We start from the raw sequence: 18,311 nt of genomic DNA, 5'->3' as shown, positions 1-18,311 counted from the left end.
ACACCTAACTGGTAGTTGGACGTAAAGCCCCGCCTGAAAAAATAGGCAATTACTTTACTTACTTTACTTTACTAATTATGGGATCTTATTCTAAAGCAAAATAATTGCCTATTTTTTCAAGCGGGCTTTACGTCCAACTACCAGTTAGGTGTCGTGGACGGAGGCGACTAGCAAACATATTTTACTGTAAATTTCTTTTATTAACCATTAAATAAAATGCAAGGCCTAAGACCGGGAATCGAACCCAGTACCACAATACATATTAGCTTTACAGGTCTCGCCTCTAACCGTTCGGCTACCGTGGCGTCTTCTTATTCTATTACTTGACTCAATTACTCAAGAAAAATTATTTAATGAAGGTGCAACATCTCTTCTAAAGTTCTTTACGTGTGTAATTTAGCTTTGTGGAGAGTAGTTAAAGTTAATAATTAACCAACTTAATAATGGGATCACGATAGCAGTCGTATTTTTTGTAACTCGGATCGGTATCGGATTATCATACATTTTCAGAGATTGAATTAATCAGTTGGAATTAAGAAATTTGTGAAGTTTAATGTCCAGTGTCAACACACTATCTGAGTACCGGTCAGAATCACGAAAAAAAAGGCTTGATGAATGAAGTCACTGAAATTAAACCATGCTTTGTAAATTCGGTATCGCTATTTCTGCAACAACATAAAAAACTTTTTTTTAAAGCAGTTTATGGAATTTGTACAAAAATAATTGAACAATAATTAACAAGAATTTGTGTTTTACAATTAGTACATTTAAATATTTATTTTTAGGGTACAAGAGAATATAATGCTTGAATCAGTAAGAAAAAGCCATCCAAGGTTAGCTCAACCAATTGTGTTAGATTTAACCAAAGATCTTCCTTCTCCACGGGAAATTCATTTCAGTTACAATAAATTGAGAGAACTATGTACACCTGGTAAGTCCATTGAACAATTTTGATATAATACTTATTTGATGAAGCAAATTGTTAAGTTAATTAAAGTATAGCTGAAAATTGCTATAAAATTACAGTTTAATAAAATTAATTTGTATTAATTAATTTTGTGGCGGAGTGAATTTTTATTTTCACTTCAAAACATATCTTCAAAAAATTGACCGCGGTACATGTTTGATAATGAATTTTTCACTCTTTCATTTATTTTATCTTTTAAATGTGATAATTTATTTGTCATTTCTTGTCGTTGTTGGTCCATTTTCTGATGAAATGCCTGCATTTTTTGCTGAAATTGTTTTTTTTCTGCTGGTGACATGTTAGATCCTTGTGTTGATACTTGCACCGAACCATTGCTACTAATCATTACGCCTCCATCTTTGCCGATTACTATAGTGGTGTCTTCATCTTCTTTAGGTTGGTATACTGTATAGTCGTCTGTTTTTTCGATAACTTTGGCTTCATTTAAGTCAACTTTTTGATTATTAATATATATATCTCTTTTGCCATTAATGTTACTTATTGATATACTTCCCATCGTCACCTGTAACACATCAAAAAAAGTATTAGTAAACATTTAAAAAAAAAAAAAAAGATGAAGAAAATTAAAGTTGAGCATTCAGGAATGTCTTGACTACTTTTTAGGTTTTTAGTTTTAGGTGGATTCAAAGATTTTTATTTTTTTTGCAATCCATATTTCGATTACATAATTTCGTTTGTTAATTATGTTAATTTATATTTAATTGAAACATGTGTTTGACAGTAAATCATGAATCAAGACTTTGAAAAATGTAGTACCGTAAACACAGTCATCGATACATTGAATATTTCAAAGTGAACAAAAAACGAGAAATTCGTAAAGACGAACTTTAGTTGTTGGCATCACTGTTGCATGTAGGTCTCTTAACGGTTAAAAGTTTTAAAAAGTTTTTCATTTTCATTGTAAATGGTTGTTAATTTTACTTGTATATTTACATTTTAGTGTCTAATTAAAATATTGGTGGGGATAGTATATGTGTTGATAATGTATACGCTGGTTTTATATCTATTGACAAATTAAGCACAAATGTTTTTAATATAAAAAATAAAACCATATAAGTAGTGGTGCACGATTTACAAACAATCTATAATGACGGGCTCAGCAAATTTGTAGGACCAGAAGAGTGGACCCTTCAGTTTCTCTAAGTATTCGGTAGCCCTGTTGGAAATTGGTTCAATGAATTCTGATCCACAATCCAACAGTATTAACAGTATAGAAAAGAACTGACGCTCACTCCATACTCTTCGCGGAACTTTTCTTTTTCCACCTGAGCCGGGTTATTAGTCTAAAACGTTATAAAGACTTCTTTACTCTCCGGAAAAACCACAATGTCGTTTCAGCATAATGCATTGATCCTCTGTGTCAACACAGTGAACTACATCGTAATAAATATACCTTACTATTTCCTTCAGCATATCAAAGATCAGAGAGTGTTTCAATTTATGGTGGCTTCTTGTAACCAGGAGTCATATTGTATGGACAATTGCCCAAAACATAAGCTAGATTTTATTTATTCTCTCGATTGAAGGGCCTCAGCATCTCCCCAACTGTCTCTGCCAATTTATTATTCAGTTTTATGGCTTCGACCAATGTGAGCACTAGTTCAAATCCAAATGAACAAATTAGAGTACCAAATCCTTGTCACTTGCCACTTGGCTTGTACCTAAGTTTATTAAACATATTCCGGGCGCAATTTGAAACTGAATTACTTCAGTTTCACCGATCGTCTCTATTCTTCTTATATAGGTGTTTGCATTCTAAGGTCAAAAAACAAATTTTTTCCGCACAATTTTTATTTTCTCCGTATTCCTTAGAGTGCAATTTTGTTGGCATATAATAATATAGAGTATTTAGAAGCCTCTTGACATGTTTTTAACGACTCAAAATCGAAAGTCATAACGATAGCCGAACTATCTTAGGGGAAAGTAAAATGGAGTTTCTTTATTTAACAACAACGTTTTTCACCTAGGATAATTGCTCGTGAAATTTATTTACTTCTTTGTGGCTACAAATAAAAATTTGTTTTATTAAAAAAAATTTATTTTATGAAAATTAATGATCATTTGGAAACGCTTTCTTTATTTAATGATCGTATCATCTTAAAAGAAGTTTGTTCATCAAATAGAAATGGCTCATTTCAAGAAATGCATAAGCTGGGAAAGTGATTAACTGAATACAAAATTTATTACATTGAATAATTTTAATGAGAGGAGCCTTGTGTCAATCAACTTAACCTTCTAGAACTTATGCCAATAAGGTTAAGGTTGGACCAATAACAGATAACAGTGCTAGTAGTATTTTCATTATTATTTTTATTTTCTAGTCTTTCCAAATTATTCTTTTCTTTAAATATCAAAATTGTACCTTGAAGGTCAGTTATCATTCTGGGATTTTATTTATGCATAATTTTATTTTCCACTCACTCTACCTCCGCATTTAATATATTCCGATCTGAATAGTTTACATTTAGGTCAAAATCAGTCTTCCGAAAGTAACACTATGACAAATTTTATTTTAGGAATTTTCTCGCAAACGGCTCCAATTGTTAGGATTGTTTTTAAAGTTGGTTAGCTCATTGAACATATGAGGAGATTTTTATTTATAGCTCTTTTCCAGGAAAATATTTTTTGGGAAAGATGTTATTTGAGTGTAAAAGAGCGGTCTTATCTTTCGTGTAACATTAATTTTAATTAAATATAGAAAGAAAATTTCAAATTTTGAAAAAATGCCACTTTACTGAGATGGCGTTTAGCATACTTTGAGGATTTTTTCGCACAAAATGGTGTCATAAAAAATGTACATATTATGTAAATTGTGGTGTAAAAAAAAATCTTATGAGAGTGTCACAACGGAATCTATTTAATTTTTTTTAAATGCTTTAAGTATATTAAAAGTTATTTATAGCAATTTAAAAACATTTAATGTCCTTGAATTGTGGGGAAAACAACAATTACTAATAATATAATATAAAAGTTTTATTGTCGATTATGAATTTTTTTCGAGTTACTGTTATTTATTGATTTACGATGAAACTTTGTTAATTGCCCGCAGAAGTTCACTGAATTCGAGAAATGAATTTATGTCTGATATTATAGAGGAAAATGAAATAAAATTACTTCCTTTTATGGTAATTTTACAGTAAGAGAAGTTCCCGTTAAATCAATATTTCCTGTTGCTAAAGTGTCTTCAAAGGGGCTAAATTCTGAATGGCTCCCAACTAAGCCTTCCAATATTGTGGCATAATTCATTTATTTGCTACTGCTTTCACTCGAGCAGCGTCAAATTGTAGCGAGTAAGCAATTTAGAAATTAGGTTATATTTATGAAAAATATGTTTTTTTCTTTCTTCTGATAAATTTACGTTTTGTTCGGAGGGCAACGGTTGCTAAAGCATTCAGATGGTTGAAGGATTGAATGTTAGATAAGATGGATTACAACGATTCACATGAAAATCGTGAATACTTTTTCAGCTTTAAGATAAGATTAACAATTAAGGCTTGGTGCCGTAGGATAACTATTAGTTTAAAAGAAGTTAATATTCTTGAGGAAACAAAGGATTTTGTAGATAAGAAAATCCAGGCGTGCTAAAGAGTTGCTTTTAAGAGACAAAAAAAATGGATGGACCGCAGAAAGAAAGATAAATTAATAATAAACGAGAATATTATCCTGCTAATCAAGGAAGTACCAAAATTAGGCATAAACTCTAGTAGACCCAGGAAATATATAGATTAGAGAGTATGTTAAAACTATCCTGTAGGGATAAGGGAATAGTCATTAGTTCAAGGCGACCCTACGATCATAGTTGGTCTAATAACAAAACTATACTTCTACCGCCATCTGCTTTGATATTCCTAGAATTCTAGATCATCATTATGAATATTTCTTTGTTCAAAAAGTAGAATATACTATTCATTTACATTCACGATTACATTCCAAAAACATTGGGAGCTTAAAACTTAAAGAAAATATAAATATAATAAAAAAAAAAAAAATGAATGTAGAGGTTGAGTTTACAACCATTTGAGTTAACAATACATCATAAACAATCCATAAATGTTTTTATGCATTTATTTATTTATTTTAAAAAAATCCATAAACAAGTTTGCAATTTATAAATTTTTGTCTTATCTAAAAACTACTAAAAATAAATTTAATGTAATATCGTATTTTACCTTGAATTTATGTTATAAATTTAATGTTTTCTATTAAAAATTAAAATTAATTTCAGTGTTAACTCAAATTTGAAATTTCAAAAGGAATACTTTTTTATATACAGGGTGTATACGGAGGAGTGGTCGAAACTTCGGGAGGTGATTCAGCAGCTCAAATGCAACAAAAAATATTCTCTTCACTTTGGCCTGATTCTTAATAGTGTCCAAGATATTTGCATTTTTAACTTTTCCCACCATACTCGCGTTTTTCTCCATAAAAACGGCCGTAACTTTTCTATCCTTTATCCCATAACAAATCTGCTTATAACAAACGAAAGAGCATTAAATTTCCTATAAATTTGCTTGGTACAAAGCCTCAAAACGATTCTAATAACAATTACATTTTTACTTTAATGACTAAAAATTTCGTTCTCGATGATTTTTGTTAAAATTTTCAACTGCATTTTCTCAATGGTTAATGAATCAAGGAATCACATAATTTCAGAAAAAGTTGCGCATTTATTGAGCTTCAAGATCATATGGATTTTTTTGGGTGTTAATAAAACCCTACCCCGAACAGAGGGGTGTAAATGCAGAAAACTGGGATTTTGCGAACTGACTTTTCATTACTAATTTACTCAAATATCAATTTTTACCATTTTAGTAACCATTTTAGTTTAGAACAATTATTATTTTTAAAACGGAAGTAAAAAATAAAGTAGCAATAAAACACAGAATTGAAAAAGTACAATAGGCAGATGCCTAGTTAAAATTGCTACAAAAATCGTTCGAACTATTCAAACAAGGAAGTGGGAAAGAATTGTGGCAAATTTTTAGATTCTTGACTGCAATTGTTTGTGCAACATATTTTAACGACATAATGGAGGTTTTTTTTTCATCAAAGTTAATTAATAATAATTCAAAACTAATCAATTTTTGGAGAACGAACAAAAAGAAAATGATCATTTTATTTTTGAATTATTATTAATTAATTTTGATGAAAAAAAACCTCCATTATGTCATTACTATAAGTTGCATAAACAATTATAGTCAACTACTGCGTTTTATTGCTACTTTATTTTTTACTTCCGTTTTATTAAATAATAATTGTTAAAAACTAAAATGGTTACTTTTCTTTTTGTTCCTTCTCCAAAAATTTACATTTGAGTAAATTAGTGGTGAAAAGTCGGTTACGCAAATCCCAGTTTTCTGCATTTACACCCCTCTGTTCGGAGGTAGGGTTTTGTTAAAAACCAAAAAAATTCATATGGTCTTGAAGCTCAATAAATGCGCAACTTTCTCTGAAATTATATGACTCCTTGATTCATTAATCATTGAAAGAATGCAGTTGAAAAATTTAACAAAAATCATCGAGAGCGATTTTTTTAGACATTAAAGTAAAAGGCTCTATATTGAGCAGATTTATAGGAAATTTAATGCTCTTTCGTTTGGAATAAGCAGATTTGTTGTAGGATAAAGGATAGAAATGTTACGGCCGTTTTTATGGTGAAAAACGCGAGTATGGTCGGAAAAGTTAAAAATGCAAATATCTTGGACACTATTAAGAATCAGGCCAAAGTGAAGAGAATATTTTTTGTTGCATTTGAGCTGCTGAATCACCTCCCGAAGTTTCGACCACTCCTCCGTATACACCCTGTATATATATTCATCTCAGCATTTAATAATATTGTTATCATCAAAGAATATTTAATGATGGTACTTATGGAAAAAATAAAATGGAGAGAGACCTGTTGCGAGTTATTTGTTGAATAACGGTTGCCATAGCTTTCAGATAGTTGTATAATCTGATCTAAAGCTGTATGAGAATAGTGAAAGCATTCAGCTTGAATCTAGAACTATTAAACTATTGAGACGATTTAAAAAATGTGTGAGTTTTTATGTAGCTAATTGAGTAGGATGAATGATAGGTTAAAATTAATTTAGAGAAAAAGTACGAAAACTAAATTGTAATGTTATTTTTAATGACGCTAACTAGCTTTTTTTTTCACTTTATTAGAAATATTTACAACAACAACAGAGTTGTATCAGTAAATTTGTTGTTACTGGTTAAGTTCACTTGAAAGTCTTGATAGAGTAATCTCCTTCTCTGTGGTTTATATCAGTGAGTCCCTAGGCCATTTCTGCTTCAAGCGACGAGCAGGATTGTAACTAGCTTTTAAATTTATTTATTTTACCCTTAGTAGAGATTTATCTAGTCTAAATAAAAGTCATTTGGACCAATATTGTGAATAATAGTTGGTCATGTAGAAGAATTTACTAATTCTATTTTGAACTTATGCCCTTGTAAATTTTAGGATTCGTCATTCTTTTAGTTAGTTATTTTAATTTTATTTTGTAAACAACTAATACACAATTTTAAAAGTTACTCATAAAAACTTATCGTTTCCTCTTTGCAGTTGTTTTTAATTAAAATATATTGTACGGGTAACGTTTTTTTAAATTGGTTTGACGTAGCTATTACAGTCACAACATATTAAGTTTGTAATAATTATAATAAACCAGTTTGCATAAGACAAAAATAAAATATTTTTTAATACTCTCGCAAAATTCATTTATTTGGGAACGGTTTGCTGACAATAAATATTTTTTTTAAAAAAACCTGAATTTTGGTTAGGCTAATCTTGTTAATTTTTTATTTGTGTTCCGATACTTTGTGATCTATTGTTACATACATATTATTTAGATAATGTACTTTCTTTTTTTTTAATGGTGTTCACTGGTGAAATCATTTGCTATGACCATTGCAGACTAATAATAATAATAATAATAATAATAATAATAATAATAATAATAGGGAAGGGATTAGCTATGAGGTTAGCATACTGGACTCCCACGCGGAGGTCCCGGGTTCGAATCCAGCAGCTGACCCTTAGATTTTCTCTTCCTAGGAGCTTCTTACAGCTCACTGTCCGGTGATGGACAGTGTTGTCTGTAACGAGAGAACACTGTCCGGAGGCCGGCAGTGCACTGGAAAAAGCTCCGGGCGCTAATGACCTCAGCTGTTGATGCGCCAAAAAAAAAAAAAAAAAAAAAAAAAAAAAAAATAATAATAATAATAATAATAATAAGGGAAGGGATTAGCTATGAGGTTAGCATACTGGACTCCCACGCGGAGGTCCCGGGTTCGAATCCAGCAGCTGACCCTTAGATTTTCTCTTCCTAGGAGCTTCTTACAGCTCACTGTCCGGTGATGGACAGTGTTGTCTGTAACGAGAGAACACCGTCCGGAGGCCGGCAGTGCACTGGAAAAAGCTCCGGACGCTAATAACCTCAGCTGTTGATGCGCTAAAAAAAAAAAATAATAATAATATTAATAATAATAAGAAGAAGAAGAAGGAAGGGATTAGCTCTGCGGTTAGCGTGCTGGACTCCCACGCAGAGGTCCCGGGTTCGAATCCAGCTGCTGACCCATAGATTTTCTCTTCCTAGGAGCTTCTTACAGCTCACTGTCCGATGATGTACAGTGTTGTCTGTAACGAGAGAACACTGTCCGGAGGCCGGCAGTGCACTGAAAAAAGCTCCGGTCGCCAATAACCCTAGATGTTGACGTGCCTTAAATCATTAAAAAAAATAATAATAATAATTTTAAGAAGAAACCAGTGCGCAATATGTTGCATTTATGTTGACCCTTGATGCATGAGTGTGAAACAAACGTCAGCCTTAGATGTCCTGAAAATGACTAAGCCGAAAGCTGTCTTTCTTATGTTGTATGCTATTTGTCCTACCTCGTTCTTGAACATTGACTATGTGGCTAACGTATACAAATTCCTTTTTTAACTACTTTTTTTGTGTGTGTGTGTGTGTCTAAAATGCTATTAATTATTATGGTTTCACCACCTATTAATCGTTACGGCGAATCACAATAGGTGATTAAACTCAGTTTTTTTTATAAATTTGAGAATTTAAGTTAGAACAATGGATTGATTCTTCTGAATTTTTATGTTTTCTATGTTGAATCTTCACTTTCTCCCCACTTTTCTCATTTAAACTTTGTAAAACAGTGGTAATACATCTCCCCGGAAATGATGAAATTCTTGGAGAGCGCTGAAGAACAGTTTCGTGGAGCATATCTTTAACGTTAAGTGGAAAGGTAAAAAAATACTAAAGGCAATGAAGATCAGACAAATAAGAGAGACTGCCATAATTACGAAACCATATCATTTACGTTAGTCCATCTAACAATGCTTAATCAAGTATCCTGGAAAAAGGAAGAATTACTGAGTGCAAGTTATAAAATGATCAGGATGGGATCCTAATTGAAGTACTCAGAATCTTCATTTTGTTTTGAGAGGCAGCTTTCCAAAAAATTAATTGTAGAAGGAAAGGAGACTAAGGAGACTTCCAAGCTTTTTGCAGTTAAGGAAAGCGGATATCCCGGGTGTGTTGCACGAAAAAGTAGAAAACGCGGTCCTTGAGCCAACAATTCTAAGCCACATCAGAAGAAGACGTTGCATCGCTTAGGAGCAGCGAGAAGTCCAGTTAGCTCTCTTAAGATGGATTTCTTCTAGAGAAAGGCTAAGGAAGAACTTGAATGAGACCCCTAAAAGAGGTATTAAATCATGAGTCTTTAATATCCATTCCATAATATGTAATATAAAGGCGACTGTTGGTTTTGGTGAGGGAAAATTGCAGGAATCGCTGTAGACAGCCCTACACTGCTAGAAACGATAGAACAGGAGCAAATTAAGAATGAAAGATGAATCAATCTGCTTTTACCTTAAGCTCTTTAATTAGGTTTGCTCTGAAGAATTTGTTGATAACAGAAGAGTGGGGAGAACGAGCAATTCACTTCTTGTTGTGATTAATTAAAACTTTCTCTAAATACCAAGAATTATTGTCTACAATAAGATGGTACACTTAGATTTGATTGCATGAAATAGGGCCATTAAAGTTAAAAAACAATTAGAAAATATGTTTTGAGGCTCCTGATTAAGAAAAATATATCATCGGCTAACCTACTCTCTCTCCTTTTGTAACAAACTCGCCATACATACAAGTTCGCGGATACGCGCACTCCATTATGGTCAATTAAAAGTTTACGAAGATTTCGTTCAAAAAATTGTTCAACGAATTGTAGAAATGACATTAGTCTGTAGTGAACGGTTCTAACACTTTATCAAGTTAAAGATTTTTAAAAATCAGAACTGGAAATTGAAAGTTAAGAAAAAATTAGTTATAAAAAATAGGTATATTGTTTTTGGAAAAGCGCTACTTAGCTTAATGTGAATAATGGAATACAGATTACCTTAAAATGACCTTACGAATTTGATTTATATGATCAATATCATATGTAAAATTCTGGTACCACCCATAGGAACCTGTATGGACAAGTATAATCAACAAGTATACTTCTTTTTTTTAACCTACGCCGGTCTCCAGCCTTGCGGCCACTAGACCACGCGCAACCCAATAGAGCATCGCTGCCCGGTTATATTGATTAAGGTCTTTAGCCGACTCCCGAGCGCCGCCAAAGCAGAACACTCCTCGAGGTGCTCGGCATCCATTTCTTCTTGTCTGCATAGACGATAGTCAAACACACCAATTCTATGCAGATGCTTAGGAAGGTAGTCATGTCCGGTTGCCAATCGAAAACATGCAACTGCCACGTCTCTCCTCAGGTCAGGTGGGATATTATGGTTAAGTAAACCTTCCCATCGTTTCCCTACTGCAGCTTGGGAGTTTTTCTCATTTCGAATTGCTTTGTAGTGGCTTTGCGTGATCCTTTTCGCAGAGTGGAAAGTCAGGTCATTCACCGGCTGGGCCTTCACTGAGCCTTCTCGCGCTAATGCGTCCGCCCTCTCATTGCCGTACAATCCGTAATGGCTGGGGATCCACTGAAATATTATTTCTTTTCCTTCCGACTCCGCTTTACTGATTGTATGAGGCATTTGATCACATCCGGGTGCATCACTTCAAGGTCTCCATTCAGTGCAGAGATTGCTGCTCTAGAATCGACCAGGATTACCAGGTTGCGTTCAGCTCTGTTGCTCACCAGAGAGAGGGCAAGAAGGATGGCCCTGATCTCGCCATCGAAATTGGTCGCTACCCACCGGCTTAGAAGCTGTGCCGATAATGGAGTAAACCCCTGCGCCTGCATTGTTATTGGCTGAAGAAGCCGAGCCAACTGTATATATATGCGTCCAGGGGGGGTGACAGGTATCTGGTAGCGATAGTCTCCAGGGCTACAGCTCTCAATTCCATTACTGATGTAGTGGCCTTGTTTACCTCGGTTGTCAGTCCTAGCTCGCATTTTGCTTGTGTAATAAATCTCAAGTTAGGTTTCTGGGTAGAGAAACTAACTCTATTGCTTTCCAACCCAGTGCGTATAATCAACAAGTATACTTAGTGTCGTTGATAGATATGGGATTTACCAAATCTAAAAATCTATTGACCAGTTTTATGTCTCAATACCATTCTCAATGTTCTATCTTACATAATTTCTCCAAATTTATTTAATTTTTTTCTGCTTATTGTGGTATATTGCACCATCCTTTAAAAGCAAAAAATGTCGTCTTAGAAGAATGCCATCAGAAAAACCCTCTTCAATGAAACCAATTGTAACAGTTTTCCAAGGAAAGTGGAAAGATTTGAAGCTATAACTGATATACCTTCAGGAAATTTACCCTTTTAGTTTAGCGTTTTTCTTCAAATTTACAAATTTAGCCAAGCGTTTAATTTCTCAATAATACTGTACGCTTGATATATTTGTGAATAGAACTAGAAATAAAACATTAGAGGGGAACCCAACCATCATCCAAATTATATCTATTACAAAAATTTTCTTTACAAAATATTTTAAGAAAAAGTTGTAGATCTGTGTGTTAAATAAAATCGGTTAGAGCTGTTTCCAAGTTTAAACTTCTTGAAGTTTAAACGTTTTTGAGATGAATGAGAGCAGGAGAAGAATGTTCTAAATACCACTTTTTGGCACTCAGAGAAGCTTTAAAACGTGTGTTTCTGCGGGAAATACCCAACGTTATAAAATTAGCATAATCTAAGAACTCATTCTTAGAATAACTTTTTTATTTTTATTTATTTTTGAGTGTGGTAATAAAGTAAAGCGCTAAGTTCTAAGTTTTGGGCGATGAAAAATTTAAATAATTAGAAATTCAAAATGATAATTAAAATTTTCTTTTGTACTATTAATTTAATCACAGTCTAACCTTGCTAAATTGTGTTCGGTTTTTTTTAAAAAAAAATTAAATTTGAGCTTATCTTCGTAAGTTTAAGGCTACAGTCCGTAGCCAATGAAAATTTCACACATTTGCTAAGAAAACTTATTAACATGGGCTTAACGAGGACTTGCAGTTCGCAGTTGCGACATTAAATCTTAAGTTGAGAAAGTGAATGATCATTGATTATTGCATGAAGTAATCAGATTTATAATATTGATTAGATCTGAATTATTTTATAAGATCAATTATGGAGGATAACAGTGCGTTGAACTTTTTTTTTTTACTAATTATTCCTCTCTCTCGGCACTATTAAGTAGAAATTGTGGACTACACGGATAATTGATTGATAAGTCACGATTTGGAAATATCAAAGAAGGAAGTAGAACAGTATCCTATTTCAAAAAAAAGATATTACATCAACCGGAAGAAGAATCTTTTAATACTTATCTAATGTTTTGGTTATGTAGTTAAAATAACATATATTTTTTTTCTTTTATCTTTTTAAATGCTCACTAACATTCTTTCTAAGCAATATTTCTTTAACTCTTGGAATATATTTTATGTAAATTACAGAATCTCAAGGCTAAAAAAATAACATTGAATTGGTGTTCCCAGGATGGGTTATCTTGCATGACTAACGTTCATTGAATTATTTATTTTTAAAATAAATACTTATTTAAATATAAATGATGATGAGTACACTGGATTTCTTTTGTAGGTAGCTGCAAAGCATATGGCGGTAGAAGGATAGTTTTGTTTCTTTGTATTTTGTTGTTAGACCAACTGTAATCGTAGGGTCGTCTTGAACTAATGACTGTTCCCTTATTCTTTAAGATAGTTTTAATTGTAGAGATTCATTTCTAGTAAGAATTATGAATTAGACATTGGCTTGTGCTTATGAATTACATAACTTTGCAATGCTTGTTTAAAAATATATCTTCAGTATTCGATTTGTGTAGATTCAGATCGATTATTTTAATACATTACACGATAAACAGAAATATATTAGTTAACGTCCGTAACATATTTCTTTCTCCTTTTGCTATAATTTTTTTTTTTAATTAAAAAAATCTTTAGTTTATTGGCGAACACATTAAAAAAAGGTTTCAAAGAATTCGCACACGATATTCTATTTTATTATTCAAAAACCACACATTATGAAAAGTACTTAAAATAATTTATGTTTCAATGATTGATGTATCCTTCCTAAAATGAAGGTTTTTCTTTTATATTTTAAAACTTTTTTAAACAAGAATTATTTTTAAAGTTTAATGGGAGAAATTAGATTTACCCTTCAAAAATCTTTTTCCAATAATATCGCAGAAAGAATTGAGTCACTATAAAAATAATAAGAACTCGGTTTTTGGCTGTAAAAATAAACTGTTTTCTGGCTAGTGCAGAGAATTAGTAAGAAAGCTGGCTGCTTTGACCCGATTGTGTGTAAAGAACACTTTGGAAATGATTTTATTTATATGGAAGCTAACCTACAAGCTGAAAAAGAAGTTGAGAGCGACTCATGGGAGTCTGTTAGAGGAAAATGTCCCATAAAATTTGGTTTATCTGTGGAAGATGAATTGTTCAGGAGCTGAGAAAATTATTGAAACAGCTGGGAAGAATGGTGACAAGAAGAGGTCATCCGGAGGAAGGAGATGTAGAAGAAGAAGAAGAAGAGGCGATGGCTGGACAAGATCATTGATAGAGTAAGATGGAAAGAAGTACAGCCTTTAGATATTGAGAGTGCCGATATTTAAAAAAAAAGTAGTTGAATTTATTGTCTAAATTAAATGTTTTCCTCATATTTTTAGCAGATAAAATCATCCTCGGTTTTTCAGTATTTAATATCTCCTAACTTACTTCTTACATGCATAAATCTGTGTTCTTGATCACTTTTTTATTATTGAGAAATCCGCAACTTTTTGGTTGGCCAGTTTTTGGAAAATGAAAAGATTAATTAAAAGAAAAAAAAAAGATTCATAAAAACAAAAAATTACGAGGATTGACTTTTATTTTCAATTTTTTAAAATTTATTTTGCCGGTAATTTAGTTTAAAACTTAGCGACAAAGACTGTTCAACCTTGGAGGTAACTTCACATGCTAAGCCGCTTTCTTATTGCGCCTTATTGGATAATTGTTTTTACGGTTGAACACATATTTCTACTGTTTTATTCTTATTTTATTCTAAATTTTAATTATGCGCAACGTTTATAGTTATAAAATTAATTAAAACAGAAATAATACCTGAATTAGTAATGGAAATAATATAATTTCTGGTGACATTGTTGGTTTATACCTGTATGTAATACCTTTATTAACAAACACTCAACCTCGACTGCCAGTTTTTGTTAGCAATCCCACTTTTATATCTTATTGTGAATGGACGTTACGAACCACTCATAGCTCAATATTTCTGACGCATTAACATAGTATTCATTTAATATTTCTTTACAAATGTATTTATATTTTTTAATATTATTTTTTTAAAATCCTTTTAATTATTATCGACTTATTTGTAGATTAAGTTTTATGTATTCTTTATAAAAATCATTTATTCGTTTTAAAATCAACTTTGAGCTGATAATACCTTTATCAGTTAATTAATTTTTATTATCGATTTATTAATTGCTTTAATTTCTCTTAATAAAGAAATGTAATTATGCTGATTTGCAATTTTGATTGTTCATAGGAAATAAAAGTTTTGGGATTCCCTGAGGTGGTTTTTACAAATTGTGCTGTTCTGTGTGGATTTTATTTGTGTATCCACCATAATTCAATATCGAAAAATTGTAAAAATATCAAATTCATATTTGGTTTACATAAATGCCTGAGAATTTTCGACATTAATGTTTAAGTCAAAATTGGTTTAATGGGCTTTGGACTTTGCTAAATTGATTTTTTTTTTTTTTTAGTCAACCTCCTTTAAACGATTTTTGTTAACTGATTTACATTTTTAATTTGTGAGTTATAATAACATATATTTAAAAGAAAGAATAAAATTAGTATATTTTTTAGTTTTTGGCGTTTTTTCCAAATAGTATTGTATGTTGATGTCAACTTTATTTTTAATAGAAGTATTAAAGTAAGGCAAGAGAAAGTTGTTTTCAATTCTGTTGGAGTTCGTCCAATGCAAAACGTATCCATTTATTGTTCTTTCATTATATGCCATTGAACCAAGTTAACATATATAGTATATTTGGTAGATAAATAATTACGCTCCCAGTTTCTCTGTTCAGAAATTTTTGCTTCTTAATATCTATCCACTTCATTTTGTTCAGGTTCCATTTCAGCTCACATTTTGCTTTCATCGATCAATTTGGGCACAAAGAAGCTCAAAAAGAAAGCTTATTTGTTAATCCTACTGAGTGTTCATTCAAAATCCTAATTAAGATTAAACCTTGACTGCAAAAATTTGGCTGTCACTTTAAATCTAAAAAGTTTTCTAAAAAAATTATTTTTTGGAGGGTTCTAATGAAGCTATTTTAGTATAGTTTACTGATTTCCCACCTAAATGTGATAAATGCATTGTGTTGAATATCGGTGATTCTACCACCGACCTAGCGTGCACCAAACTTTATTATCTAGTAACCAACCTAACTTCTAAACGCTGACGTATATATCGGCATTTTATCCTCATCTAAACCTTGCCTTTGAGCACTAAATAACGAAATTTTATTTTGATAAAACTAATTATCTAAACGCTGGCGTACACGTCGACATTTTATCCTTGTCTTAAATTTGTGATAGTGTTCGCTATTGTTACCAATTTATTTCTTTATTTCTTTTTGTCAACAGTCAAGGGACCTAGTTAAACTCCTGAGTGTCCTGAATGAGTGTATCTGCAGAACCAACTTGCATTTTACGAGTATTGGGGACAATAAATGTATCTTTTAAGTTTGTTTGTTGTTTTTTTTTCGCAGAGAGAACCACAAAAATGTTGGCAAACTTTTTACTCTCGAGTTTAAATGTTTAATAATTTGGCTTACATCATTTATACCAATCTTCAAACATTTTTTCAAAATATTTATTACCACCAAAATTTGAGCTGTTAGAAAATAAAAGTGTACAAGTTTATTGTTCTCATTAAATTTGCGTTAAAATAAATTAATTTCCCACGATCAGTGATACCTATTCCTGAGTAATTCACCTCAACAAAAATGGGTATACCCGTACAGTAAAATAAGTAACCAGCCTTTAACTTATAACTTAATTGCATAATTTTCATTATAGTTACCATAAACATTTAAATTAAATTCTAAATTCCAAATCAATAATACAAACATACCTGTGTTATTAATAAAATCAAAAGTAATATCTTCATCATATGTAAAAAATATAAGCTAATATGTAATTTCTTCTAGCACTTTTATCACATTGTTGTCCATTAGAATAATTTTATAATATACGTTCCAAGTACGTTTGCTGTTAATAAGAAATAGTGGGGGAGGTTATTTAGGTATTGTTTGGCTATCAACGGAAACTTTGCGCACTATACACATAATGTATTTGTTTTCCCCAATATGCAAATAAGCATTTAGAGTAAGCACTGTTATCACTAAACTTTTTTTAAAAAAAATAACAATTATGAAAGCATTTAAAGGAAGATTAGCAGTTTTTTTCTCTGTCAGTCTGGACTTAATGAATTGTTCTTACTAGTCGTCTACAGCTCTACTCGGATCGATGCCTTCCAAATTGGCCCTTTATAGGCTACCCAATTTTGCTATAGAGCCTGAAGTTAATTTTGGTGTGCTGAAGATTGGTGTTAAAGATGAAGGAATAGCTGTATCCACACTCGACCAATCCTTCAAGACTTATACTTTATTGTAAAGCCGTGTAGCAGCAGTGACACCAAGGTCCCTTTAACTTACTAAGTAGCCAAGAAGGGAATCTGAACTAACTGAAAACGTTTCTTCAAATTATCCGTAATTCTATTCGTTTTTTTTTCTATATTATAGGAATGAAGGTCACATTCCAAAACCACCAATATTACTCCAATATCGTTGGATTTATTCGTCCATATTTTCAACATACTCATTTTAATATGATACCTCCAATGATCATATTCACCTTGTCAATAGTTTTAAGTAAAAAAAATATACGAGTTTTCACATGAAGCAAATAAAAGAAAATATATTAGGTAAAAATGAGAGTAGCTCTCTCAAACATTGATTGAATTAAATACAATTTAATATTAAAATATTTATTAACACAACTCAGGTTATAAAAAAAAGAAGGACAACCTACTGTTGAACTTGACATTACATAATAAGAATGGTAATTTTTATGAAGAAAAATCAGCGATAAAAGTGTTGTTTGCAGTTTATCAAATTCGATTATTTATCTACTCCTTATGTCATGCATACTATTCCAATACTCAAGGGCTTATATCGATGTTTTAGATATTTGAATCCTCATTTAATGCTTTAGAATAGAATAGAAAACAAGGAGGGCTTCTAACCGCCCCTTAAGATTTAAAGTTCAGATAATAATTTTATCTATCTACCCATTAACGTTTTTGTTAAGAATTTTACTCTCTTACCCTGGATTTGGTCAATGCAATTTATTAAATTAATTTTCTAATATCAGACGTCAAATTCTCTCCATTATTTGACGAAACAATCTCTGAAAATATTGTAATTGTCAGTAAAAAATCGGCCAAAATTAAATATACAATAAATGAAAATTAATAGGCATTTTGAGACATTATTTTGGAATTCTAAATAAGATTAAGTGACCATAAAAAAAAAAAAAATTGCGACACAAGTTGATTTATTTAAAATTTAAAAACTTGTTTCTCCATAAAAATTATTGGTCTGACTATTGTTAATTAAATTTAAACGTAAAAACTAAACGCTGATAAGTGGATCATAGATAATTTTAATGGTGTTTTAGCCAATTAATATTAATACGTTTTAGTTACAAACAAACAGATAACTAAAAATAAGTAAACTTAAAAATTTTATAAAAAAAAAAAAAATTCCTATA

General features: G+C 31.5%; 2 protein-coding genes across 4 annotated transcripts in view; one reads left to right on the top strand and one right to left on the bottom strand.

Annotated features, from left to right (window-relative positions):
• Positions 1 to 18,311, top strand: part of LOC141451282 (myotubularin-related protein 10-B) — a 30,264-nt gene that overhangs the window by 6,071 nt on the left and 5,882 nt on the right. For both annotated transcript variants that reach the window (XM_074122551.1, XM_074122550.1), the window contains exon 8: positions 786 to 931. In XM_074122551.1, coding sequence (XP_073978652.1) covers positions 786 to 931 — 146 coding nt within the window. The remainder of the gene's footprint in view (positions 1 to 785; positions 932 to 18,311) is intronic.
• LOC141451291 (uncharacterized) lies at positions 886 to 16,770 on the bottom strand. Of its 2 annotated transcripts, none has more exons than XM_074122564.1 (2): positions 16,612 to 16,770; positions 886 to 1,490 (listed from the first exon to the last, which is right to left on the bottom strand). In XM_074122564.1, the coding sequence occupies exons 1-2, from the start codon at positions 16,648 to 16,650 to the stop codon at positions 1,086 to 1,088; spliced, it is 444 nt and encodes a 147-aa protein (XP_073978665.1). In that variant the 5' UTR covers positions 16,651 to 16,770; the 3' UTR covers positions 886 to 1,085. The 2 variants fall into 2 exon arrangements, with proteins under 2 accessions (XP_073978665.1, XP_073978664.1); XM_074122563.1 differs by lacking the exon at positions 16,612 to 16,770 and adding an exon at positions 14,571 to 14,727.

The sequence above is a fragment of the Rhodnius prolixus genome, unplaced genomic scaffold, assembly GCF_049639745.1.
Source record: "Rhodnius prolixus isolate KJV_2025 unplaced genomic scaffold, Rpr scaffold_8, whole genome shotgun sequence".
In the NCBI taxonomy this organism is placed as follows: domain Eukaryota; kingdom Metazoa; phylum Arthropoda; class Insecta; order Hemiptera; family Reduviidae; genus Rhodnius; species Rhodnius prolixus.
This window is presented reverse-complemented; position numbering and strand designations above follow the sequence as displayed.